The sequence below is a fragment of the Lolium rigidum genome, chromosome 3, assembly GCF_022539505.1.
Source record: "Lolium rigidum isolate FL_2022 chromosome 3, APGP_CSIRO_Lrig_0.1, whole genome shotgun sequence".
Lineage (NCBI taxonomy): Eukaryota > Viridiplantae > Streptophyta > Magnoliopsida > Poales > Poaceae > Lolium > Lolium rigidum.
The window spans coordinates 98,506,473-98,532,006 of record NC_061510.1 but is presented as its reverse complement, the minus strand read 5'-3'; the positions used below and the strand labels follow the sequence as shown (position 1 = coordinate 98,532,006).

Below are 25,534 nucleotides of genomic sequence, written 5' to 3'. Positions count from 1 at the left end.
CTTTCCTATAAAGGCCGGCATGCCTAGGTATTTACTACTCCTGCCCTCACCTGTAATTTTCAGGGTATGCATCATTTTATTTTTATCAGAATCTTTTGTATTCTTAGTAAATATAATGGATGATTTGTCACTATTAATGGTCTGTCCTGAGCTTTCCTTGATCATACAAATTTAGAATATTTTGCAGATGAATAGCACTTTCTTCTGTCACTTTTAGAAGAATTAAGGAGTCATCTGCAAACAGTAGGTGATTAAAACTCAGAGCTTGTTGGAAAATTTTAATTCCTTCTAATTTCCCATCCTTTTCCGCTACATTAAGCATACTCGAAAAGGCTTCAGCACAAATCAAAAAAAAGGTAAGGAGAAATAGGGTCTCCTTGTCCAAGACCTCTACCAAGAATAATTTCTTCCGTAAGTGCCCCATTTATCTTGAATTTATATTTAACAGTGGAGCAGCATTTCAGCACCAACTGAATCCACTTATCATGGAAGCCCATTTTCCTCATGATTTTCTCAAGGAAAACCCATTCTACTCTGTCATAAGCTTTACTCATATCAAGTTTGACAGCTGCATAGCCCACCTGACCTTTTCTTTTATTATGCATAAAAAGATTTACTTCATGAGCGAGAAGAACATTATCAGTTATGAGTCTGCCTGGCACAAAGGCGCTCTGGTTGGGAGCTATAATATCTTCTAGAATGATCTTCAGCCTATTAGCTAAAACCTTCGAAACTAGTTTATAAACAACATTGCATAAGCTAATAGGCCGTAAATCTTTCATGGATTGAGGGTTTTTTACCTTTGGTATTAGAGCAACCCAAGTGTCATTCCATCCCAAAGTTATATTTTCACCATTAAGCACTTGGAGTACTTCTTCCTCCACTTGACTACCAATTAGATCCCAATATCTTTTATAGAAAATAGGTGGCATACCATCAGGCCCTGGAGCCTTGAGATCCCCCATCATATATAAAGCTTCTCTTATCTCTTCTCTTGTAAATTCCTGTAGGAGCATATCATTCATGGCTGGAGTAACTCGATGAGATACTTGTTGAATGGTGTCTTCCAACTTATTTCCTGCAGTAGAAGTAAACAGCTTATTATAGTATTGGGTAACCACTTCCTTCAGTTCTTCATCTTTTTCCACCACTTCACCATTTTCTTTAATTAGTTTTTTGATACTATTATTCTTCTTTCTATGGGAAGCAAAAGAGTGAAAGAATTTTGTATTTTTATCACCTTTTTGGAGCCAATTAACATGAGCCCTTTGTTTCCAATGTAGATCTCTTTTTGTTTCTAGTTTCTGCAACTTGTACTTCAGAATCTGTTCTCTGTTTATTTGACTTTGGGATATAGGGCTCCTTCTGCAAATTTCCAGCTTCTTTTTTAGACTGAAAATACTTCTTTCCAGATCTCCTATTGACTCTTTGCTCCAGCTCCTTAACTCTTCAGCCACTGAATTAAGCCTTTGTGCAATCGTTTTTTCCCCATTTACTTCAGAATTTCGCGAGGCTTCATGTACCACATCATCACAGCTCTCTTCTTCAAGCCACCTTGCTTCAAAGCGGAATGGACCTGGATCCCACTTAGCAGGGCGTTGTACATAGGTACCTAGCAGATGGATTATAATTGGCCGATGATCAGAGTGCCCTGGATCTCCATTTACCACCTTATAATCAGAAAAGTGTTGATACCATTCTTTTGTTGCAACTGCTCTATCTAGCCTCTCCTTTATATAGCCTTGACTAGTACAGCTATTATTCCTCCATGTAAACGGATCACCCACAAAGCCCAAATCATGAAGATTACAGTTCGCTAAAGTATCCCTGAATTTATCCATCTGACTTTGTGGTCTCATAGCCCCACCTTCTTTTTCAAAATCAAAGAGTATCTCATTGAAGTCTGCTGCACACATCCAAGGAAGCTTGCTATGGTGCTTAATATTCCTGAGTAATTTCCACGTATTTTCTCTTTTTTCAGTTTTAGGATCCCCGTAGATACCAGTGAACCTCCATTTAAAACCATCTGGTTGGATTATTGTAGCATCTATATGATACCTTGACTTCAGCCCTGCCGTAAGATTAACATCACTTCTCCAGAATAGCACCAATCCACCACTCTGACCATCACAATCTTTTGCCACCATATTTACTAATCCCAGTTTCCACTTAAACCATTGGAGTCTCTTCTCATCTAATTTTGTTTCTGACAAGAAGAGTACATCGGGGTCCTCCTTCTTCTGGAACTCCAGAAGAATACGAATTGCCAGGCCATTCCCCAAACCCCGGCAATTCAGACTCCCAATCTTCATTGGTCCCCGCAGGGCTGTTCCGACAGCCCCGCGTTATCAGCATACTTATTGTTTTCTGCAACTTTCCCTTTCTTGGTCATCTGCATCTCCAATTCATCCACCTCCATTTGGTCCTGATTCCTCTTTGCACCTATCATCACTTCCATTTTCTGAACATTCCCTTCCTTTGGCCTATTTCTTCTCTGAAAAGTATTACCCTTTCCCACTTCCTTCCCTGTATTCAGCACATTTTGATTCATAGCCCTCTGTCCTGATTGTTTATCCATTAACATCTTACCCGGACTTGCCTGCTTTTGCATCTCATTATGTCCCTGTAAAACCTTGTCTACCGCCACTTCTGACTGGGAGGAGTCCCTGTGAACCGACATTTTCAAATTTTCACCTATCAATATTTGGCCCTTCTCTTCTAATTCAACCAGAGTAGCCCAGTCCAGTTCCTTTTTTGTACCCATAGAGATATTCTTCTCAAACTTTCCAAACTGTTCCTTTTGCATAATTGACCTCGCCGACCTTGTAATTTCTTCCTCTGTACCAACTTTTTTTGTGGTTTCATTAGGTAAAACCAAATTGTTTGAATCGTCCTTCCTCCAGGAAAGGCTATAGCTTCCTGCAGTACCCCTTTTTTCCCCTAAGGCAAAAGAACGGTCACCACTTCCACTGCCTCCTTCACTGGTCCACTTCTGTCTATCACCACTGCCCTGTTTTTTTTGGAATGTAAGCTCTAAGCCAACTGCCAAATTGCTTTTCCTCACCTTTGTTTATTGGGCGCAAGCAGCAATTTTCATCATGTCCAATAATACCACAGTTATAACAAAACTCCGGAAGGAATTCATACCGAAAGGGACACCACTTGTTTCTGCCTTCTTCACCCATCTGAATCATCATGCCTCTCATCAAAGGCTTCGTAATGTTGATTCTGACTTTAATTCGCAGATATTCCCCCACCGCTAAATCATCCTCTCCAACATCCGCCTCTAACCATTCCCCCACCTTTTCGCCAATCATCTCAGCAGTTGCTTTGTTCATTTTCCCCAGAGGTAACTTCAGAACTTGGATCCAAATGGGAATTACATTAAACTTATACTCCTCTACCGATTTATCAGGATCATATTCTTCCACCACAACTAAATCATTATTGAACATCCAGGGGCCACAATCCAGCGCTTTCTTCTTACCTGATTGTTGTATAAGTGTGATCATGAAGATGTTCTCCCCCTTCCTCGAGCACTTGATGCCCCTGATTGGGCACCAAATCGGCCCCAAAGCTTGCTTCAATCCCTCTGTAGACGCCCTTCTCTCCGACAGCACCTTCACCAATACCTTCGGATCCTCCCCCTCTCTTCCTGTACCATCCGCCAGCTCCATCTGCCTCTCCGAAATTCGCAACCCTACCATCTCTGCCTCTGAGAGTTTGAGATTTCTCAACATCCCTTCCATCCTCTCCATCCCCGCCACCATCACCCCCGCCACACCCCTCTAGATCTGTATGGTGGTGGGATTTCAGGCCAAGGGAACTAGGACACTCACTCGCGAGCCCGAATCTGAAAACTACACTGGAATCAGACTTGAGAAAAGTTGGTGGATTTGAGTGGAATCGAGTGTTTTCTGGGAACTTCTATTTTCGCTTTACTGTCGCTCAAAGAGAGCACCACACCGTCACTCACGGGACGGACTGTTCATGCGTTTATATGCCAAAGTTGATGTGAGGAACTCGGTATCACCAATGTTGGCATAGCTCGTATAAACCCTATATAAAAGGTAAACAAATTAACGATCCCACCTTGATTTGGGCACTGTAGATGGGGTAATTTCTCTCCCGTTCCTCCAATTGGATCGTCACACGTTCTCCTCTTTTCTGCAGCTATTAATTTGTGTTTTTTTTTCTTCGGGTTATGATATACCGATTGGTAGGTTTTCTTTCCGGTTTCCGGTTGCCTTTCACTCCGGTCACGGCGGGGCGGTCAAAACGGTGCGGTTGTCCCTACCATCGAATAATCTGGGAGCTCACGTCTTCACGATTCGGAACTTAAACCTAGATTAGAAGAAAAAAACGAGCCAGACTCTTCCACCCATCGCCGCCGACTACATCTTCCCCACCGGGGGTCGCAACCATCGGGCCCTCATCTCCTTCCCAGGCCCCAAGGCGGATGGCCGTGAGGAGGGCGATTTCGGCGTCCTCATATCTTTCCCAGGGCGGTTACCTGGGCGGAGGACATCAGCGCTTCTCTCCATCAAGTGGCAGGGCGGCCATGGGAGGAGCCGGCGCGGCCAGTGCTCGCGGTGAGGCTTCTACCACTGCCTATCTGACATCCTTATCCGCGGCCAGTTCGTCGCGTACGCGGCCTGTCTCATCCCGTTCCCACCGCCTCCGTGTATATCCGGCCGCGCTGCCGTGTGTTTCCTGGCCGCGATGCCGTCGACTACTTGCCCCGACGCCCTTATGGCGGCTGATCTTTATCTGTATGTCGCATGGGCACGCTCGAGTAATATGCAGCGCTGCTACTGCTCTCAAGGGCGTCGCAGCTGCTCTCTCTTGTGCAGACCACTTCATGGGATTCTCAGTACTTAATGGAGAAGTTAAATAAGGGTTTGCTATAGCAGTTTCCCTTTCCTAAATATAATGATCCGACTGTAGGCTAATAAGAGGTATTGAAGGATGTATTATTTTTCCGAAAACAACAACTCTCTGTAGTTTAATTTTAGCTTCTAATGTGTGCTCATCTGTACACATTCCTCTCTGTTTTTCACAGTGTCATGATTCAGTTTTATCGCCTATTCATACTAACATGAATTAGCAGTTTCACACCACACTTTGTAAACTGAGATGTGCCGATGTTATAGTTTGTAAATAATATGTGATATCCGATTGTTATTGCAGAAACCTGCAAGGAACTTCTTCCTGGATGAGTACTGATTGTCATGGACGCAGTGGGAGTGACCCCTGCCACTTCCCTTGCTCCGTGCTGCTGAGATCTCCGGGGTCCCCAACCAATTGTGGATGACAAAAGAGTGGTGCTGCTGATGCCTACCCAATGGTATCATGGGTGGAGACTGGTGAAGTTGATGTTAGTTTCAGGGATATCTGATGGCATCTTCGATCTGATTCACACAAATGGATGCATTACGCATAATCACAAGATAAATTTGACGGTTCATTCCTGCCACATTTATATCCTAATTGTTATGTTTGTCTTTATATTCCCTATATGAAATTGCAGAAATTGCTGCATAATCATGCATTTAAAATATTCCCTTTTTAATGTCCTCCTCTGCATTTATAGTTCAGAAAAATGCTAACAATTATTTGCTGCTTCAATACCCTATTACATTCTTTGGCAAATTTATTCACAGTATATCAGTTTCAGAATTCTTCGTTGATTTCTTAAGGCCTCATGATGTCAGTGCTTCTACAATAGAAGTGCACCAAGGTGTTGTAATAGGAGAATTATCCTAACATAGAGAACCTATGTTTTAAGTAACAAGAGAAACTTTATTATATCTACATACGGCGTGCATATTTATGGTATGGAACTCTTCGCTTAAAGATTGTTAGCGTTAGCTCGATGCAATTGAGACCAACCTTATGAAAGGCTTGGAATGTTAATTTTATTCCAATTTATAAGCCAAGCAAAAACGTTAAGATTAAGATGTGTATTCCAGATGTCAATACTAAAAATCATTTCACTCTTCCTCTATTGCGCTGCCAAAGCTTGGTCATTGCTAGACTCATATGTGTCTGAATGTTCTAGAAGAAGCATGTCTCTGAATTTGCTGGCAAGTGGTACAAACTACAGAAGGGGCTATAATATTGTAAGGGCATGAGCAATGGTGGCATACACAACTAGCTGCTCCATGTAAAAAAGTTGTAAGAAGCAACATGGTGAATTTTATCTCTCCAATGGAAGCTACAACTTTAGTCAGAAAAAAAAGAGAAGAGACCCCACAAATATGACACTATGTATCTCTTTCTCTCTCCAAAAAGCATGCTTTTAAAGCTTAAGATCCCACTTCTTGAAGAGGAGGCTGCCTCCTCATCCGAACCTACTTTGGACCACCCGAACCTAGCTAAAGGTGTGAAGCAGCACCTCTAGGGCAGTGCATTGGGCATGTCCTAAGTGGCCTTTGATCACTTCGATGAAATGCCTAATCAGGTGATGTCACAGAATTTGGCGCGCTATGATGGCCGTCATTCTTTTACCAGGTATGTCCACTCAGCCTTGCATCATCATCTAGCATGTCGTTTTTTTAGTTCAGCTTAGTTTGTGTGCATGCACATTGTATTATATATGGTACCCTGGTTCCTTGCAAAGCAAAATTAATCCGTGCTGATACTGTGGTAAAATATTACAGGATACCATACCATGTCTTGAGTGTAGATGTATGCATAATGTTTCAAGCTTGAACACACCAATAAGAAAATATAATACCCCCACTTATTGATACTCCATTGTGGACTATACCTAGCGAGGATTTATTCCTTGGCATATTAGCAATGCTGCTTCTTCTGGTGGTATCCTATTATTTTCCTCTTCATTACGATATCTTATATTGGATCTCTCCAACATGAACCAGTGAGAAGTATTAGCATATGATGATGGCTTTTTTTGACTCTCCTCGACCATTTTACGGGATATGCTGCACCATTATGATTGACCGAGTCACAAAAGAGCTCGAACCCTCTATTTATTGTCCTTCAAATATACTATTTTGTTATAATGCTGAAGTGCTGTAATCTTGAAAGAGCTCTAAGCTCCCTGGCTTTGAGGGCTTCTGATTGATCGGGGTGTCGCTATCGCTGGGCCTACCTGTAGGTGATTTAGCGCTTGGCTGCTGATGGATTTGGCAGTTGGCGGCTGCTTCACTTCTGGTTGAACTGGGCCTACCTGGGGGTATGTGCGATGGTTGCGTATGGCAAGGTACCGCAGTCACCCACGCGTGAGCCCTCCGGCGGGTAGGCTGTGAGCTGGAGGAGTGCTGACCAGAAGCCAAAGAAGAAGAAGAAACAAATCAGGTCAAGTGTGCCTCCGAGACAATCAAGTCGGACTGCGACACCACCGCTGTAAGGGAAATGAGAGGTTATTCATCTCGATGAGGCCCGCTTCCTCAACACGGACAAGGCTGGACCTTCAGCGACATTGGATGCAGCCCCTCTGTCTCTTACCTCCCCGTCCAAAAGACAACGAGATCATCGTCTTCTCCACAATGAGGACGATGCGGTCGAGTGTTTTCTGAAATGCTACAGTTAGCTACTGATTGGTTCTATACTCAGTACAATAAGTATTTTCTTTTCTGTATTTTCTGTTGCTATGTATGGCTGTGACCGATGTACTAAAGACTACCTTCATCTTACTGTGTTTCTCTGTAGTCACTACAGCTAATAGTAAGTGATGGTCTATATATGTTCAGTTACTTCTGAAATTTTGAAGATAGAAATTTCAGAAGACAAATTTCTTTTATATGTCTTCTATTTGTGAAGTAAAGGAGAACATACCAGTAGATAGTAGCTGATCTTGCATCAATTTGACAGATTGTATAGAGTGCTTCCGATTTGCCAAAATAGGTGTAGCTAGACTGCTACACCTTCTTTTTTTACCTTGACCGAAAACATAGAGCCACCGCCACGCTCAACTCCTCGACATCTAGCTACAAGCCTGTTGGAGGCCAATGGCAACAATCATGTCGCGCCCAAGCCCCATCTTCTGCACCAAGGTATTAGAGCATCTCCAGTCGCGTCCTCCAAAGGGATTTGGGGCGCGCCGGACGAAAAATGCGTTCCAGCCGCGTCCCCCAAAGCCCTTTTTTGTCCGGCGCGCCCCTATACGGTGTCCGGCGCCCCGAGCCCGTTCCCGTCCCACAGGGGACGCTTCGGGGACGCCGGACACAACGAAAAGCGAGGCGGGCTCCCACATGTCGGCGACTATTTGCATAAACCGTTGGTTCGCGCCTCTTTTCTCGTCGCTCCTTCCTTCCCGCGCCTCCCACCCCACCGCCGCCGCTGGATTTCCCGGCTGTTTGGGCGTCTGATCTCTCGCCGAGAGTCGGCACCGTTGTCGCGGCCGGGGCTCTCGCCGGTCGTGCCGCCGCCGCCGCGTCGCCGGCCGCGTCCCCGAACGCGCCGTCAAATCCGCCCCACCTCCACGCACGAAGGTGCTCGACGACTCTGCCGTGTAGGCGCGATTGGCCGCCGTTTGTTGCGTCGTCCGCCTCGGCGCAATTTTAACCATTGATTTTGCTTTAGCCATGGACAGCGACGATGAGATGGTTGCCCCGCCGCTGGAGGACGAGCAAGCGTTCGACGACGACCTGCGGGAGCATTTGCTGATCATCGCGTCCCTCCGGGACATGCTTGACGCCGAGGCGGAGAAGAGGGAAGAGGCCGCGCCGCGGAGGATCAAGGCCGGGAAGAAGGAAGTCGAAGCCCCGGCAGAGGATGGAGGGGCATGCCATGCCGCACAACGACTACTTCGCCGACGATGCAACACAGCCGACAATTTTCGGCGCCGGTACAGGATGAGCAAGGGGTTGTTCATGAATATCCTCCACGGCGTTCGAGAGTTCGACCCTACTTCAAGCTCAAGCTCGACGCCGTAGGCGTTCTCGGGTTCTCGTCCATTCGAAGTGCACCGCCGCCATGAGGATGCTTGCATACGGAGCACCTGCCGATACACAGGACGACTACCTTCGCATGAGTGAGTCTACTGCCATTGAGTGCATGTACAAGTTTTGCCGAGCTGTGGTGGGAAAGTTTGGCAAATACTACTTGAGAGGGCCAACTTAGGAAGAGACTGCAAGGATCATGGCACAAAATGCTGCCAGAGGATTTCCTGGAATGCTTGGAAGCATCGATTGCATGCACTGGGCATGGAAGAACTGCCCGTTTGCTTGGCAATGTATATACAAAGGCCGTCATGGATATTGCAGTGTGGTGCTTGAAGCTGTGGCAGATTATGACCTGTGGATTTGGCATTCTTTCTTTGGCATGGCGGGATCACACAATGACATCAACGTGTTGCAGCGGTCTCCGGTGTTCAGCAGACTAGTGGAAGGGCATGCTGCACCATGCAACTATGAGATCAATGGCCACCAATATACCAAAGGCTATTATCTAGCCGATGGTATATATCCAAAATGGGCCACTTTTGTCCAAACAATCTCGAATCCATCAGGTCTGAAGAATTCTCACATTGCTACGCGATAGGAGGCTTGGCAGGAAGGATGTCGAGCGGGCATTTGGTGTGCTTCAAGCACAATTTGCCATTGTCCGGTACCCTGCTCTAAGCTGGTCTCACGACCAAATGTGGAAGGTGATGCAGGGCTTGTGTGATCATGCACAACATGATCATCGAGGATGACCGCAAGAATCATGTTAGGTCACATGTTGGTCCCTATGAGTGTCAAGGCCCTCTCGCGGAGGTTGATCATGAGTTGCCCGCAGATTTTGCTGATTTTCTCGCCATGCACGCAGAGATCCGTGACAGCAATGTGCATGAGCAACTTCAAGCTGATCTCGTTGAGCATTTGTGGAGGATCAAAGGAAATACCGTGGCACCTTGATGTAGCATCTAGCCCTATTTATTATATTTGATTACTTATTTTATTGTTTGTTGTAATTTAATTTGAAAACAGTCCTCGCAAATATTTTTATTCATATGCTACATTTGATATAAATGGTTTATGTATTTGATATAAATGGTTTATGTATTTGATATAAATGGTTTATGTGTTAAAAAAAATTATTTTAAATGTTTGGGGGTGGCGTTTGGGGAACGCAGCTGGGAGCGACGTCCCCCAAACGCGGCACGAACAAACCACGTTCCCCAAACGCTCAATCCGGCGCGGTTTGGGGGACGCTTTGGGGGACGCGGCTGGAGATGCTCTTAGATCTCGACCAGCCGCAGCGCTCCATCGCCATGCACGCGAGCAAAACAAAGCTCCCCCTTTTACCCCACAGCCTACCCGCAGCCTTAACGTACTGAATCTCTCCATACTCCGGCTCTGGTCTCCGTCGCCTGCTTGCTCTGTTCTTGCATCTATATCCCTTGCTCTGCTACTCTCTCCTTACAGCTCCCACACGCAAGGTCTGAGCAGAAAGATCTATTCGTGCGGCTTGGCCTCTACTATGGAATGTGTCCTCCAACGTACGCATGCTAGCACTTTTGAAAGGAAAGCTAATTTACTCTGCCACACTTAAATGTTACAGTTCCTTATTCAAGGCACATTCCAAATTAGTTAGCACTAGCAATATATGATAATACCACAGGCGCGGCGTGCGCCGCGCCACTGCTTCCTAGTATATATCATCGTAGGTTATAGCTTTCGCCATCCTACAATGAGGGGTAAGGAGAGATGGTGCATTGATGATATTGATGTCTACATATGCTTGCATACTCCCTCCGTCCCAGTTCGCAAGGCAAAATTTTCAAATATCTTGGCCTAAAGTGAATTCTCATTGGCTCAAATTTGCACGTTAAAACATGCAAAAACTTTGCCTTTCACATCATGGAGTACTAGTGCGCGGTGGTTTCACATGCATGGAGTACTAGTGCATGGTGGGAGATGAAAAGAGGAGTGTTTGCACGCAAAAATGAATTAGTTTACTCCCACATGCAAAATGTGCCTAGGAGGTGAGGGATTTTGGAACAAATATTTTTTAGGAATTTGCCTTGCGAACTGGGATGGAGGGAGTATAAACTACGAGGGCATAAACTTCAGTGCCGGAGCAGCCCTAATTAGGACCCTGACTATCCTCAAGGTTGACGAAGATGACAAGGAATGCATTCTTTTTGTCAACCACAACAGCAAAACCTACAAGCAGCTTCCAAGTTTTTCCCATCAAGCTGCGCGATTAGAAATATAACACACCAGCAGCAGCGCATCATCAGTCAGGGCTTGCCCAGCAGCTCACGCACAGTCTGTGCAAGCCCGGGCTCGCTCCTGATGCCCTCAGCCCATCTCGCATTGATCCGCACCACTTCAAGGCTCTGCTTCAACGTCTTCTCCAATCGTGCCGTTGTGCGGGTCTCAAAGAACTTGGAAATCTCTGCTGCCTTGTCATTGGAGGAAAACTGACAAGAAACAAGCAACTGCGCATTAGCTATGGCCCGCCTCATGGAAACAATGCCTGCAAAATTAAGTACTCCCTCCGATCCATAATAAGTATCGCGTTTTTAGTTCAAATTGTATAGGTTGCGGAAATAGGCAGACTCGGCAATAGAACTGTGGTTAGATGTACCAATGGGACAATGTCTTCAACAAACACTGACACTAGTTTGCTCGCCGGAAATGTTTTGAAGATATGCTCCCAGTTTTCCTGGAGACAGACAAAATGGGACACGTATTAGCACCGTGTTTCAAATATTTCAGTATACTAACACTAACATGACCAATCAATCATTTCCCAAGGTATGAGATGAAGGAACCACAAAATATAAATGGTGGGGCGGTGCCTCAAATTCACTCTACTGAAAGAAGATATAGAAAGGAAGTCTGTATAAAAGAATCGGGATCACAAAACAAATTCATAAATATTGTTCGCTTGCTTACTTCAAAATATGCAACTTGAATAGTTCATGTTGACAAATATAAAAGCACCTGGATCCTCTTTGTAATCCATAAATCTCAAAATGAAGTTAATAGGAAAACACATCCAATAATTGGACATATCTCAACTGAAGTTTGTAGAAAGAGAAACATCCAACGTTTAGATTTTCCATTTTCTCCAGAGTACATACAAACATTCTCTGTTCCAAACAGGGTCCAGAAATCACACCTTCATGCGCAGATAAAAGGGTTATCAGTCACAGGTGAAAGTATAATACTACCTCTGTCCATAAATAGATGCCAAAAGTTTGTCTAAATTTGAATGTATCTAGACACGATTTAGTGTATAGATACATCCGAATTTAAATAAATCTTTGGCATCTATTTATGGACGGAGGGAGTACCTGTTAGAGTAGTTTATACTCCCTGTATATTTGCCCCATTACGACACCTATACAGGTGTATATGCTGGCACTTTGCCTCATGGAAATACCAGATGCATATTTCCTAACATGGTATCATAGCCCTAGGATTTAGGTTCGGACGGATCTTCCCTTTCTAAATAGATGACCCCAATTTGCTGGCCTCCCGTGAAGCCACGTCACCCCATATACCTTTTCTTAAGAGCTTCATGTGATGCATTTTATCTGTCTTCTCGGCTGAAACGCAGGTGTGATATTCCCTTTAACTCCTCTTGTTTACTTCTTCGGATTTCATGTTTCTTAAACCACTGATGGCTTCTTCATCTCCCAATAAAAGTACATCTAGGATCTTCTTAGAGCATGTCTAACAGGCCCCGTATTTCGCTGCCCCGTATAAGTCTCTTATTTCGCCCCGTATCGAAAAACTGCTCCATTTCGAGCCATGCCGTCTAGCAGACCCCGTATTTCGCCCCGTATTTTCAAAAATTAAAACCCCGGGAAGTTCTTCTTCATTGATCATACTAGGGATCATACATACATTTTGATCATACTACAGATCATACTACATCTAAACCTACCTCTACTCGTCCAGGATGACGTAGGGGATGAAGGCGATCCTCGCCGCCTCCTCCCGCGCCTCCCGGGCCTCCCGCGCCCGCCGCGCCTCGAACTCCCGGACGGCGGCGATGGCCGCCGCCCTCCTCCTCCGCCTCCGCCGCCGCTTTCTCGGCGGCATCCGCCTCGGACAAGGCGACCGCACGGCGGTAGGCCGCCTCCTCTTCCTCCTCTTCCGCCGCCGCCGCTTCCTCCTCGCCGCCTCCGCTTCCTCCGCCGCCGCCGCTGCCGCCGATGGTCGCCCTCCATTCCGCCAACGCCGCGCGGTCGCGCGAGCCCACTGCGCGCGCCATTTCTCGAACGCCTCGCCGCTCATCGGCTTGAGCGGCGGGTCCCGCTTGTACCACCGCCCACCCGCGGCGAACTCGCGGAGCGGGTCCGGCACGTACGCGCGCGCTGCGTACTTGCGGGCCGCGCGACGGCTCCCGGCGGCGGAAAGTTTGCACTTCAGCCGCCACGCTTCCTCTACGGTGTCCGGCGAGCGGGATCGCTTCGATCCGCTCGCCGGCGAGGCCTCATCGCGGCGGCGGGAGTCCATCCTAGCTTTTGGGGTGGAATGCGTGGCGGGGGAGCGGCTAATTGCTCGCCGGAGCAGGAGGAGGAGGCGGCGGCGCGCGGCGGAGCTAGGGTTGCGAGTGAGGGGTTAACCCCTCACTCGCACCTCGCGCCCACTATATGTACGGGGCGACGGGGCCGATTTCCGGGCCCCGTATTCCGCCGAAACGGGGCGGCCCGAATACGGGGCCTGCTAGACGGCCCAAACCGCGCCTGCCCCGTATGTCGCCGGAATTTTACGGGGTGGGCGGGTTATACGGGGCCTGTTAGACATGCTCTTACTCTTGCCAGTCTTAGTGATGGGCGAATTGTTGATACTATGATGGAGCACAAAGTCCACTTCCGAGATTCTAATGGCGAGCCTCTTTCTGACCCGACTCACTATCTTCATCTTGTTGGGTGTCTTGTCTACCTAGTTGTCACTCGTCTGGATATTTCCTATCCAATTCACACTCTGAGTCAGTTTGAGTCAGTTTGTTTTTGTTCCCACTCAGATTCACCCTCCTCCGGGTTCTATGATATCTTCTTGTGATTATCTCTCACTATCTTTTCTTTCCATGCTCCAATTTGTTACAACTTCAGGCTTATTTGGATGCTACTTGGGCTAGTGATCCTTTGGATCGTTGGTCCTTTCTAGTAGCAGTGATTTCTTTTGTGGTTCTCTCATTGCCTAGAAGACGGCATACTGCACTTTGCCGTTGGATTGTAGAGGCTGAGTTGCAGGCTATGGATCTTTTAATATCACAAGTGACTTGGCTAATGTGGTTGCTTGAGCCTTGAGGATTTTGGTGTTTTTGTTACTACACTGACTCCTCTTTTCTCAGACATTACAGGTGCGTGTGAGACCATCTGAAGCACGAGCTCACCAATTACTGATGCCGACTATTCCTTCATGTGCTCCCATGTGCAGGTTCAGGTGGTTATTGTACAGTATGTGTCTTCCGAGTTCTCCTCACCAATCTACCTCTCCAAATTAAGTGTCATTAACCCACCATGAGTTTGGGGGTAGGGTGTAAGTTATAATGAGGGGTTTCCTTGCATATTTACACACTAGTACATGTTGTATATTTTTTAACTGTACCTTCAACCAGTTCCACGCAATTTCACGTGCCTCTATTTGAACACCTCTAAGGGCAGTATATGTATCCTGAATGCGGACCTATAAACAAGAGAGGCATGCAGATCTGAGTACAACTTGCAAGTAGTTAACACAGAAGTACAAGCTCAAAAAGACCTTACACTACAATCGTGGAATAAAGTAGAACAAAGTAACGATTGTTGCATTTACCTCATTGGCGAAAATCAAGTTCAGCGACTCAAGGACAATATCCTTATCTTGGCAAGAAGATAATATGCCTACAAACAATTAAAGAAGTGCTTTCAGACCAACCAAAAACATTAACCTCTGTTAGTATCACATAGCTGAAGGCCTACACACCTAACACAGTAAACCTTTCTTCCCCCTCAGCTGACTCACTGTAGACTTTTCGAAGAGCATCATAGCCTGATCTGTTTGAGCTACTAACATTCTGCATGACAGCAAGGTATGCAGCCTGCAGAATAACGGAAGTTGGAAATGGAAGCAGTAATCATAGGAGCACCATGCAAAGTAATAGCAAAAGGTGGGACCTTTCTAGTATCCGGAGAAAGAAGAGAAGTGTTGTGGTCATGTATGAAGATGTTAAAGCGCCTAACTCCTTCGTTAATGGTCTTACCATGTCCAAGTTGGACAAGTGCAATCAAGAGAAGTGGTCTAAGCATTACATCCACGTGGCTCTCACCATTCTTGGGATCCCAGCCTAACTTTCTTAAAGATTAGAGCACAAAGACACTTGTCATATAGTCAGAAAGAAGAAACACACAAATTTATGGAAACATATAGTAATAATACATAAAGAATCATATGATTGTGCATGCATTGCCACATAGAAGATACGTTCAAGAAACTTGAGCTAGAAGAGAATTATTTTATTTATGTTTTCTCTTCATTTTTGAAAAAATTACTGGACAGATGCTATCTTGTAATGTAACACATCAAGAGACTCATAAGCACTTAAATATGACATGATTGAGCATACTCTGCAGGTGAAAAAAGAATCTTGATCAAAAGTTGTTTGATGTCACTGGCTAAGCCAGGAGTAGCGTCAAGTGCTATTTTAGCAATACTTGTAGTCACCTGCGAAGCAAAAGCAAAAAAAAAAAAAAAAAAGATATAGGTGATTTATCTTCAAGAAAAATGGAACTGATGGAATCAACTGGACCAACAAGAGTTATATACCGAGTTGATGTGTGAAAGAACACTAAAATCTGCTTCCCAACGATAACAGTAGAGTAAACGTAGCAATGAAGCCAATGTTTGCTGGCGGGCCATACAAAGGGCATGTGAGTCATCAACAATGCCTGCAATATTAATGTTATAACACCCACCACCAAAATATTGCAAGCAAACTCAACATGCCACATATTGTGTGTACCAATTTTATCCATTACTGAGAGCTTATTCGTCTCCAACGCATTTTGAAGTGCAGCTGCAAGTTCCTCATCATATTTAACTCTGTAAAATCCTGTTCCATTTATATTCAACTTAGTCCAAAAGTTTCCGCCCTTCTTGCGGTCAGCACATTGTGAAGCAATGACCAGCTTATCATGTTTAAGTTTGAATAAGAACTTCTTCGGTGTTTCATATACACCACAGCCTGAAGTTATAGGGACAATCCACATGCCAGGGCTAGATGATCCATCTAATAAAAACTTGGCCTGCAACAAAAAGGAATCAGCAAATTCGTAAAGAAAAATACTATATAACGGGTATCAGCAAATTCCCAACGATTATTTGTCAGCATGTGACAAGATGGGGATGATTGATATTTATCCCCCATCTTGAAGGGGGCTCTGTGTGTTAGATCCTGGCCCATGAGGCCCATTTGTATAAGTAGTAGTATCTGTAGCAAGAGATGGAATAGAGAACCGAAGGTTCCAAAGAAAACCCTCAGATCGACAAGTTCTTCTACGAGATTCAACAAATTTGTTCCTGATACTGTTCACGCCCACGTTGAACCCCATAATATTTGCTCAGATATTGGGGTTGCTGCGTAGATAAATTAATATGTCGAGGGACGGATTAATGGTCATACGGGCAGGCACAGACACCAACGCCTGAAACCGTCTTTATAATCTATAGAAAAACAGAAAAAAGCCAAGACTACAAGAATTTAATGTAGAGTAAGTTAGGCTGAGCAGAACCAACGCTGGGCATTAGTAATTTATGGATCTGCCCCTGCATAAGGGGCACTATAGCATTTTCGATTATGTCCACCTTTAGGTACCTTCTTCTGAGAGGAGCAACTATAACAGTCAGTTATATATGTTCAAAAACTGGTAAGAAAAAAAAAAGGTTTGGTCAAGCTTTATCATTACTAGTGAGTAGATGAGTTATTAAAGAAGCAACTCCAGGCAGCACGACTCTACCTTAACCAAACAATAAAAAGGAAATTTAAACAAAACAAACGTGTACTTAGTCGTTCTCTTGACGATAAATTCATAATAAATATGAAGGATAGTTATTTAAGATAACTTATTACCTGATCAAGTTCCATGTCATTCCCTTTAAGTTTTGCATTAATGACAGGGTACCCTTTTTGCTTCGTCCATGTAGACATCAAATCCTTGACAGGTTCACCAGTTTCCTTTTCAATTACAGCCCATAAGTCCTCGGTTTTAGCATTTGAGTATGCATATTTCTTCATATATGAAGCCAGTGCTTTCTGATAAAATAGGTTCATAACTTTAGTGTAATACACTAGGATAACTTTCTGGAGTTAAACAATATCAAGGGAAAACAAGATAGATAGGAGACTGCAGCAATCTGTCTCAATAAATAAAGCAATTGATTAAAAATTGAGTTCCAGCATATATGTCAATGCGAATTTGATAGATTCATAATATAATCAACGAAGGGGTCAAAGATAGCTAAAGTTAACTCCATCCATTTGTTTTCTCTATGGGTGTGATGTATACTACAACAAACATAAGATGACCGCCACATCTCAAATATGACCTCTAAAGATAAAAGTTGCATGTTGTCTCTATATGCTCACTTACCAAACCATCCACCTTTACCCATGTGACCAGTGAAGTATAAATGGACCTATATAGTGTTTGCATGAAAACAAGTACAGGACAATTTAGGAAGAAATGGCTACTTTTCTCAACATGTTTCAAAAACAACAGTATCCCTAAAAAACTGTTTACAAAAACTTATGCACGAACTAGAACTAGTACGATTCAATACTGAAGAACATACAAAGATTTAATCTATTGGATAAGCCATGGAGACATCTAGTGTATCCGTCAGATGAAGAAGGGGAAATGCCATCAACATTAAGTATCACTGTTTCCACGAAGAACAATAGATCAGCTTGAGACAGATCCGGTCCACTGTTAAGCAACATGACTAAGAAAATAACTCTCATAGAGTTTAGGCAGAGGCGGTACTAGACCTGAAAACGATCTGCGCCAAGGTAACCTTGTAGCATCCGGATAAGAGAAGCACCCTTGTCATAGCTAATAGCATCAAAAATCTCATTAACTTCACTGGCTTGGTTTATTTCAACCTGAGGATCCAGTAAACGAATAGTCAAAAGTGTAAAATGAATCACAGGTCAGCATGAGAAGTCAAAAATGTTAAAGCCACAAGCTGAATATGTGTTGATGCATCTACTGAAGTTAATCTTCGAAGTAATATTTCAGACTAGAAAGATTTAAGCATCAATTTCAATATTCCGTAGACACTTTACGAGTTAAGCATGATAATGTGTCCATAACAACAACAAAATCATCAATTAAACTCGCCATAGTCAAAATTTACGATTTCAAATAGGTTCTTGTAGTTCTACCACAATATAGTGCATGCCATCTATTGTGTTTTGAGGAAGTAGTGCACAACTTATCCAACCACCAGACCAGGCTACGAAGTAAAAAATGAGATTACCTCAATAGGATGAGACTCTTCTAATGAATCCAATCTTAGAGCACCGGTTGTGTTATCAAGAAACTGAGTCCAGATATTCCATTGCGGAAAAATGGAATCTACTGCTAGATGGCTCACCTGTGAAAACAGAAAGCCTATTCATTCAGCATATGCTGGTAAACCTGGTAAATCATTTTCAGATAGGGAGTAATTTATTTGCTTTACCCATGTAGCAAATCCCTCATTTAACCACAAGTGAGTCCACCATTCCATGGTTACAAGATTGCCGAACCATTGATGAGCCAATTCATGTGCCACAATAATGGCAACCTAGAACAATACATGCTGATATAAATAAACGAAAGGATATATACAGATAAAAAGGTTACTTAAAAAATATAGGTATAGCAAAGGAATTATAGATGATCATAAGATAGTGTAGTTTTATTGTGATACCGATTTATGTATGTAAAAAGCGCACAGTTAAGTAGTGAACAGCAAAAGATGAACATATATAATTAAATAAGTTTCTGAGCAATGATAGTTACCTTCTGTTTGCTGGAGGCTGATGACGACTTCTCATCAAAAAGCAAAGCTAGTTCCTGGAATGTGACCAATCCATAGTTCTCCATCGCTCCAGCAGAAAAATCAGGGATAGCAACCATATCCAACTTGGGAAGTGGATAAGGAGTGTCAAAGTAACTGAGAAATGGAGGAAATGAATTTTTTCTTAATGATACTGTTTCAGAAACTACCATGGCTTGGCAGACTATTTCACTTTTTTTAGATAAAAGGCATAGTGCCCGGCTTTAAAGGCAGACTATTTCATTAACACAAATCATGTATCTTTGTTAGAAACCAAAGTGTGGAAGCAAGGCTAGATTGCATTCTTACTCTTTATAGAGATCCAACGACTTCACTCCAACATCTAGTGCAAACCTCCCTTGACTACTCTTACCAACTTGAGTGTACACACGAACTCTCGTGCCTGAATAACATTAAACATACAAACGAAATGAAACGACTCATTCAACTATTTGAATGGACAATGTCAAAGTAATGAGAGAAACAGAGATGATACCTTGTGATGTCACACCCTCTACATACTCAAACAAACCAACTACTATGGCCACTAAATAAGTTGACATAAGTGGCGATTCCTCGTAACGGACAGTCTTTATAGGACCAGCAACTGTCGTGGTAGCTACAGGCATGTTGGACAGTGCTACAAGCTCAGACGGAACTTCAAGTGTTAGCTTAAACTTTGCCTGGAGAAAATAAATAGTAATACAAAGTGTTAGAAAATATATATCTGCCCTTACACATGGTCCACGTACACATTTCTCATTTCTGGGCGGAACATAAAGTCATGTGTTGACTAAGAAGAATATGATTGACATATGTACACATAGACATAGTCAACACACGAGCAGACTAAAAATGTCATTTAGCAGTACCAAAATAGTACTATTCTCTCTGACCCAAGTTGTACTAATTCTGCACAAGTAATATGGTACCGACTACCGAGGGAGAGTACCTCTGATCCAAATTAGTTGTCGCAAGTTCAACCAACCTAGACAGATTTAGACAACATTTCGCCTAAATCTGTGACAATTAATTTGGATAGGAGGGAGTAGATCAAACAAGCCAGGTGGCAAAAATCTCCGCAGTGCTATCGGTAATTACCTTGAATGCAGGCTCGTCCCAGCAGGGGAAGCACCGCCGCGCATCTACAGACTCAAACTGTGTCACCGCCATGTTCCTCTCCTTCCCCTTATGCTGGTACTTGCTGCAATCAAATGGAATAATAAATAGCAGGAAAGGAAATCATGCCAACCCTAGCTGTGCACAAATTGCTCAATTAGATCCTAAGTCAGGCAGGCATACCTCCTGTAGAAGCCTCTCATCTGGTTGTTGAGAGTCCCGTTGAAGTCCATCTTGAGCACGCCCTCGCCAAGCGGCAACTGCTTCGCAAACCCGAGCACCAGTATACCGTCATCCTTGAAGAAGACCACCTCCTCGGGCGCCAGAACCTGCGAGAGTTGGGCGCGGTGGCACCAGGCAGGGATGATGAGGTTGTATGTGGCGCTATGGATTAAGAGGGGAAGCTCATCTTCAATTCTTCCCTTTACCTGGAAGTGGATGGAGGCGCGGTCAACGGAGAGGTCGGCGGCGTTGAGCACGAGGAAGCGGGTGGGCGCGGAGACGGCGACGGTGATGGCCACCGAGCCGGAGAAGGTGCAGGCGACGAGGTCGGGGCGGAGGCGGAGCTCGTAACGGCGCGGCGCGGCGAAGCGGGGTAGCCGCGCCTGGCCGCGGAACTGGGCCACCGAGCCGCCCGTCCCCGGCCGGCGGGCCGGAAAATACCTTGAGATTCGCGCTCTGCGTGGGTGCATCGTCGAGCTGGGTTTAGCGCGAGGCAAAAGAATGAGGGTCTGGGAAAGTAAATATGAGGTTGCTAGGTATCTTCATGGGTAGTAATTTATATGTAGTATCATATTGTATCATTTATTATGTTGTAGATTTATCTTGTTTGAGGCGTGTGATGTTATGTTAACATAGCTTTACCATCTCACTTTCTTTCTTCATTTATTAGCATGTCATGTTACCAAAATGCTTTGAGATATGTGATATTACTAGCTATATTACTTCCACTATGAGCAGTCTGAGGGAGGCGAAATAAACAAATACTACAAACTTTGTATGCTCAATTTGTAGATTGTTACACATTTTTTGTAGAATCGTTTAATTGTTTTATCAGGTTTTGAGTTGCTAACCATATGTATCAACTAGTTGTTTACATATTGAATGTGATATCTACGATACGTGCCCTGGATTAGTATTTTATGGGTATGAATTTAATCTAGTAAACACGGATGTAATATAGAAACCGCATTTATACAACATACTGTCAACGCATGCATGTAGCCCATTGCCACGTACTCGTATGATTCATTTTCTTTTTATACTTTAAAATGTTTTCTCTTTTGAACCATAAGTCAAAAATTAGATCCCTTTTTATGAGCTTTTTCGCGACGATATCTTTAAAACTAGATCTCATGTTAATATATTTTGATAAAAAATTCGATCCTAGTTGCCATGTTAGAGTCACTTTGTTACCAGCTTAGCCAAAGTTGGTTACCAGGTCAAAATTTACGAGGTTAACCTGGCAACTATAGTAATTTTACCTGGCAACTAACGTGTGAAAAAACATCATCAAAACATATTAAGATGAGATCTTGTTTTAAAACCCTCTTCGATATGCACTCAAATGTGAAAACGGTTTGTCAATTAGATTAACTGTTTAAGAGAAAGATCATTTTGAATTCGTGAATGTGGAGAAAATTGTCTGCATGCGTATGGGTGTTGGTTGCATCTCACTATCTCTAAAGAATACTAAGCTCAGGTGCTTTCGCCTGTGGCTGCTCCAAGTGTCGGCAGCTAACGCAGCGCGTGGCGTGGACGTTTTTGTTTGGTCTATGTTCCACCGCATGTTTGGTATGTTCGTGGTCGGTTGGTTTCAGGCCCACCGTTCTTGTTAGACCCGTCTTCTCGATCAAGAGTATGGAATGATGGCTGACACCATGCCGTCGCACGGAGTTACTTCCCGTAACACATGATCACCTTTTATTTTAAGATCTACTCCCTTCGTCCCTAAAAATACGATTTAACTTTATTAGAATTTAGATGTATTTACATACTAAATCGGGTCTAGATATAAAATTTAAGACATTGTTTTATTAACAGCGGTACTACTTCATTTCAAAAGATATTAAAGCATCTGCAACAGATGCATGCTCATGTAGATACCAAATAGGTGCACTAAAATAGCGTTTTGGCATGCCCAAAACAAATCTAGATATGCGCGAGTTCAACTAGTCCATGAAATTTCAGCGTGCGCCAGTCTTGCCGCCGTCGGTCGCCATGGAGCTCCCCCCCGCGGCGCCGCCCCTCCAAGCCAATTCGAGCTCCAGAACCTCAAGCTCCAACACCATTTGTTAGACGCGTGGCATCACCACCACGTCTTGTACGCTGGTCCATCACTTCGTCGCAAGTCTAGCATAGCTGCACACCAGCAGTCCTCTCGATGCTCTGCCGCTCGGCTCTGCATCGACCCTGCTACCGACATCTATACATCCCCGAAGCAATAAGAAAATTTGTGTGGATAGAGGTATTGACGCGACACCAAAATTTGTTGTTGTCAGCTTTTTGGGCCACATGTCAGTAACACGAGAGCTTGGAATGTTGCGTGCGCAACATCTAAACTTTGTCCAAACACGTATCCCACCGCTCGCTTGTTCCCCGGTCTTTCCAGTTTCCACAAACAAAACCCTAGTTGTTGCTTCCCCTGCTCTGCCGCCGACACCGGGGGGGCATGCTGTTCTCCACCGCGTCCTTCGCTGCCTCCACATCGACACGGGGGGAGGGGGGACATCTCCGTTCTCCACCACCTATGTGTCGATACTTAGGTATGTACACCGTTGTTCCCTACCCCTATATAGCCACTGCTCTAGGTCTTTACTTTTAATTTGTCTCGATCTTTAGATGCTCATAGATGGACAAGTCATGGATGTATACGTTTAGGCACACAGATACATACACACAGGGATTGGAAGTTTTTTAGATTATGCGTTCTCCCGGTCAGCAGATAAATAAAGGAATTAAACTTTATCCTTGCTACAATTATGCTAATGTGTTTTGGAGTGACCGTGTGAAAGGACGAGATGTCGCCTAGAGGGGGGGTGAATAGGCGTTTAAAAACTCTTACGGACTTGGCTTGTAAGAATGCGGAATTAAACTATGTTTATTCTACAAGCACAAATCCTAAATATGCTAGGCTCAACTAAGTGCAATAACAACAACTAGAGCTAAGCAAGATAGGCACAAGATATATATATGAGCAACAAGTGATAGCAAGATATAATAGATACTTCAAGCTCGATGGCTATCACAAGAAAAGTAAGCTCGGGTATAGAAATAACCGAGGCACGCGGAGACGAAGATGTATTCACGTGTTCCCTTCCTTTGTAAGAATGTGCGTCACGTTTGGAGAGGTGGAGGTCCCACGAAGGATTCCCCAACGCCACGAAGGCTCACCTTCTTCTCCGAGCCAAACCCACGAAGGATAATGGCCCTTTCCTTATGGTTAGCTTTTCCTCCACTCCGGAGATGGAAAGCTCCAAAACCACTTCACAAGCTCCACGAAGGAGAAGTTCGGGCCTCTTCACAATCTTCTTTGAAGAGATCACCGGAGCACCAAACCGCCAAGCCAACTAGGAGGTCTCCCTCCAAGAGTAACAAGCTCACGATCTCTCACTCGAACAAATTGTGGTGGAGAGCTCAATACTATGCAATGATGCAAAGCAAGAACACTAGAGGTGTTCAAATCCTTGACACTCAAATCCCACCAAAGCAACAAATGCTAGGATGAGATTAGAGAGGAAGAACAATGGAGAAAATCAACAAATGACTCCAATATCTAGATCCCAAGAGATACCCTCACTTAGAGGAGGAATGGATTGGATGAGGTTGTAGATCTAGATCTCCTCTTTCAAATCCCCCAAGACTATGCAAGAATCATAGGAGGGAATGGAGAGGAAGCAAGCTCAAGAAGGTCAACAATGGTGCAAAAACGTGTCTAAGAACCCTAAGAACAATGGGGAAGAAGCCCCTTTTATAGCCCCTCCAAAATATGACCGTTTGGGGGCAGAATCGAGCCACCCGGTAGCAGCACTCGGTGGTACCGAGCTGGCTACCGACCTACCCGGTAACAGCACTCGGTGGACCGGGTTGTGTACCGAAACAGCGATAAATTTTGCATCTGGACTTCGATTTCGATGATCTTGGGCTCGTTGGAATCAAGACAACGAGCCCTACAACATTATGCATAGAACTATCATAGTCCAACCATTGAGTAAGAAACATAATATAAAAGGTTTTGCCTATCTATAAAAAATTAAAAACATCAAACCAGTAAAACCTCCAACCATGAAAACGCAATAGAAGATGCATGTGAATTCCGTTTCGATGAACTTGGGCTTGTTGTAAAGCTAGAAACAAGCTCAATAACCTCACACAGAGAAACACCAAGAAGCAACAAGATTTATGGAATGCAAAGCATGCAAAGGGTTGAGCTCCCTAAGACTATGTGATCAAGTTACCCAACCGAAAGCCCCTCTTGATAGTCCGGCTATGTATCCTATAACCCGGTCTCCCAACAACCACCTTGAAACCGGTAAAAGGAAAACCTAGCAAGGCCATACCTTTCCCTTGCGCATCCCGCTTGATCTTGATGATAACTCTTCAAGCTCCACTCAAAACAGAATGCATCACTTGATCATTGTTGCTTCGTGAAGACTCACAAATGCTCCCCCATACACCATGATGGGAAAACTCCATTGATGCACATCTTCACGTGTCCATTATCACCAAATGGACAGCAAGCTAGCATATGATCCTCTTGAGATGCTCAACTTGAACTTGCCCAACTCAACCTTGATGACAATCACCACTTGATGTCATCCTCTCATGGGCTATATTAAATCTCACTTTGGATGCATGCCCATGTAAAGATACCTAACCCACATAGACAACACAAGGGCACATATATGATGGATTAGTTCATAAATCATAATTGACAAGGCTTACTGATACGTCTCAAACGTATCTATAATTTCTTATGTTCGATGCTACTTTTATGATGATACTCACATGTTTTATACACACTTTACATCATTATTATGCATTTTCCGGCACTAACCTATTGACAAGATGCCGAAGCGCCGATTGCTTGTTTTTGCTGTTTTTGGTTTCAGAAATCCTACAAAGGAAATATTCTCGGAATTGGACGAAATCAACGCCCAGGGTCTTATTTTTCCACAGAGCTTCCAGAAGACCGAAGAGCTTACGAAGTGGGGCCACGAGGGGCCGTAACCATAGGGCGGCGCGGCCAACATGGGGCCCGCGCCGGCCTATGGTGTGGGGCCCCTGCGCCGCCTCCAACTCTGTCCTTCCGCCTACTTAAACTCCCCGTCGCGAGAACCCTACTACCGAGAGCCACGATACAGAAAAAGTTCTAGATACGCCGCCGCCGCCAATCCCATCTCGGGGGATTCAGGAGA

The 25,534-nt window shown here is 44.3% G+C and overlaps 1 protein-coding gene and 1 long non-coding RNA gene across 2 annotated transcripts; one reads left to right on the top strand and one right to left on the bottom strand.

Moving 5' to 3' along the window:
* The first annotated feature begins 6,427 nt into the window (after nt 1-6,427).
* On the top strand, nt 6,428-7,755 carry LOC124701999. Its single transcript, XR_007002295.1, has 2 exons — nt 6,428-6,513; nt 7,124-7,755. It is a non-coding gene; the product is annotated as an uncharacterized LOC124701999 (long non-coding RNA).
* A 3,263-nt stretch (nt 7,756-11,018) lies between these two features.
* Nucleotides 11,019-20,809, bottom strand: LOC124695240 (aminopeptidase M1-C-like). The gene is made up of 19 exons (XM_047228110.1): nt 20,546-20,809; nt 20,301-20,446; nt 20,100-20,202; nt 19,495-19,681; nt 19,308-19,401; nt 18,962-19,115; nt 18,639-18,743; nt 18,435-18,551; nt 17,944-18,057; nt 17,026-17,208; nt 15,919-16,201; nt 15,723-15,844; nt 15,523-15,620; nt 15,074-15,251; nt 14,883-14,997; nt 14,733-14,800; nt 14,526-14,603; nt 11,545-11,622; nt 11,019-11,377 (listed from the first exon to the last, which is right to left on the bottom strand). Exons 1-19 carry the CDS (start codon nt 20,807-20,809, stop codon nt 11,195-11,197), a joined length of 2,670 nt encoding a protein of 889 aa, XP_047084066.1. The 3' UTR covers nt 11,019-11,194.
* Nucleotides 20,810-25,534: the final 4,725 nt, after the last annotated feature.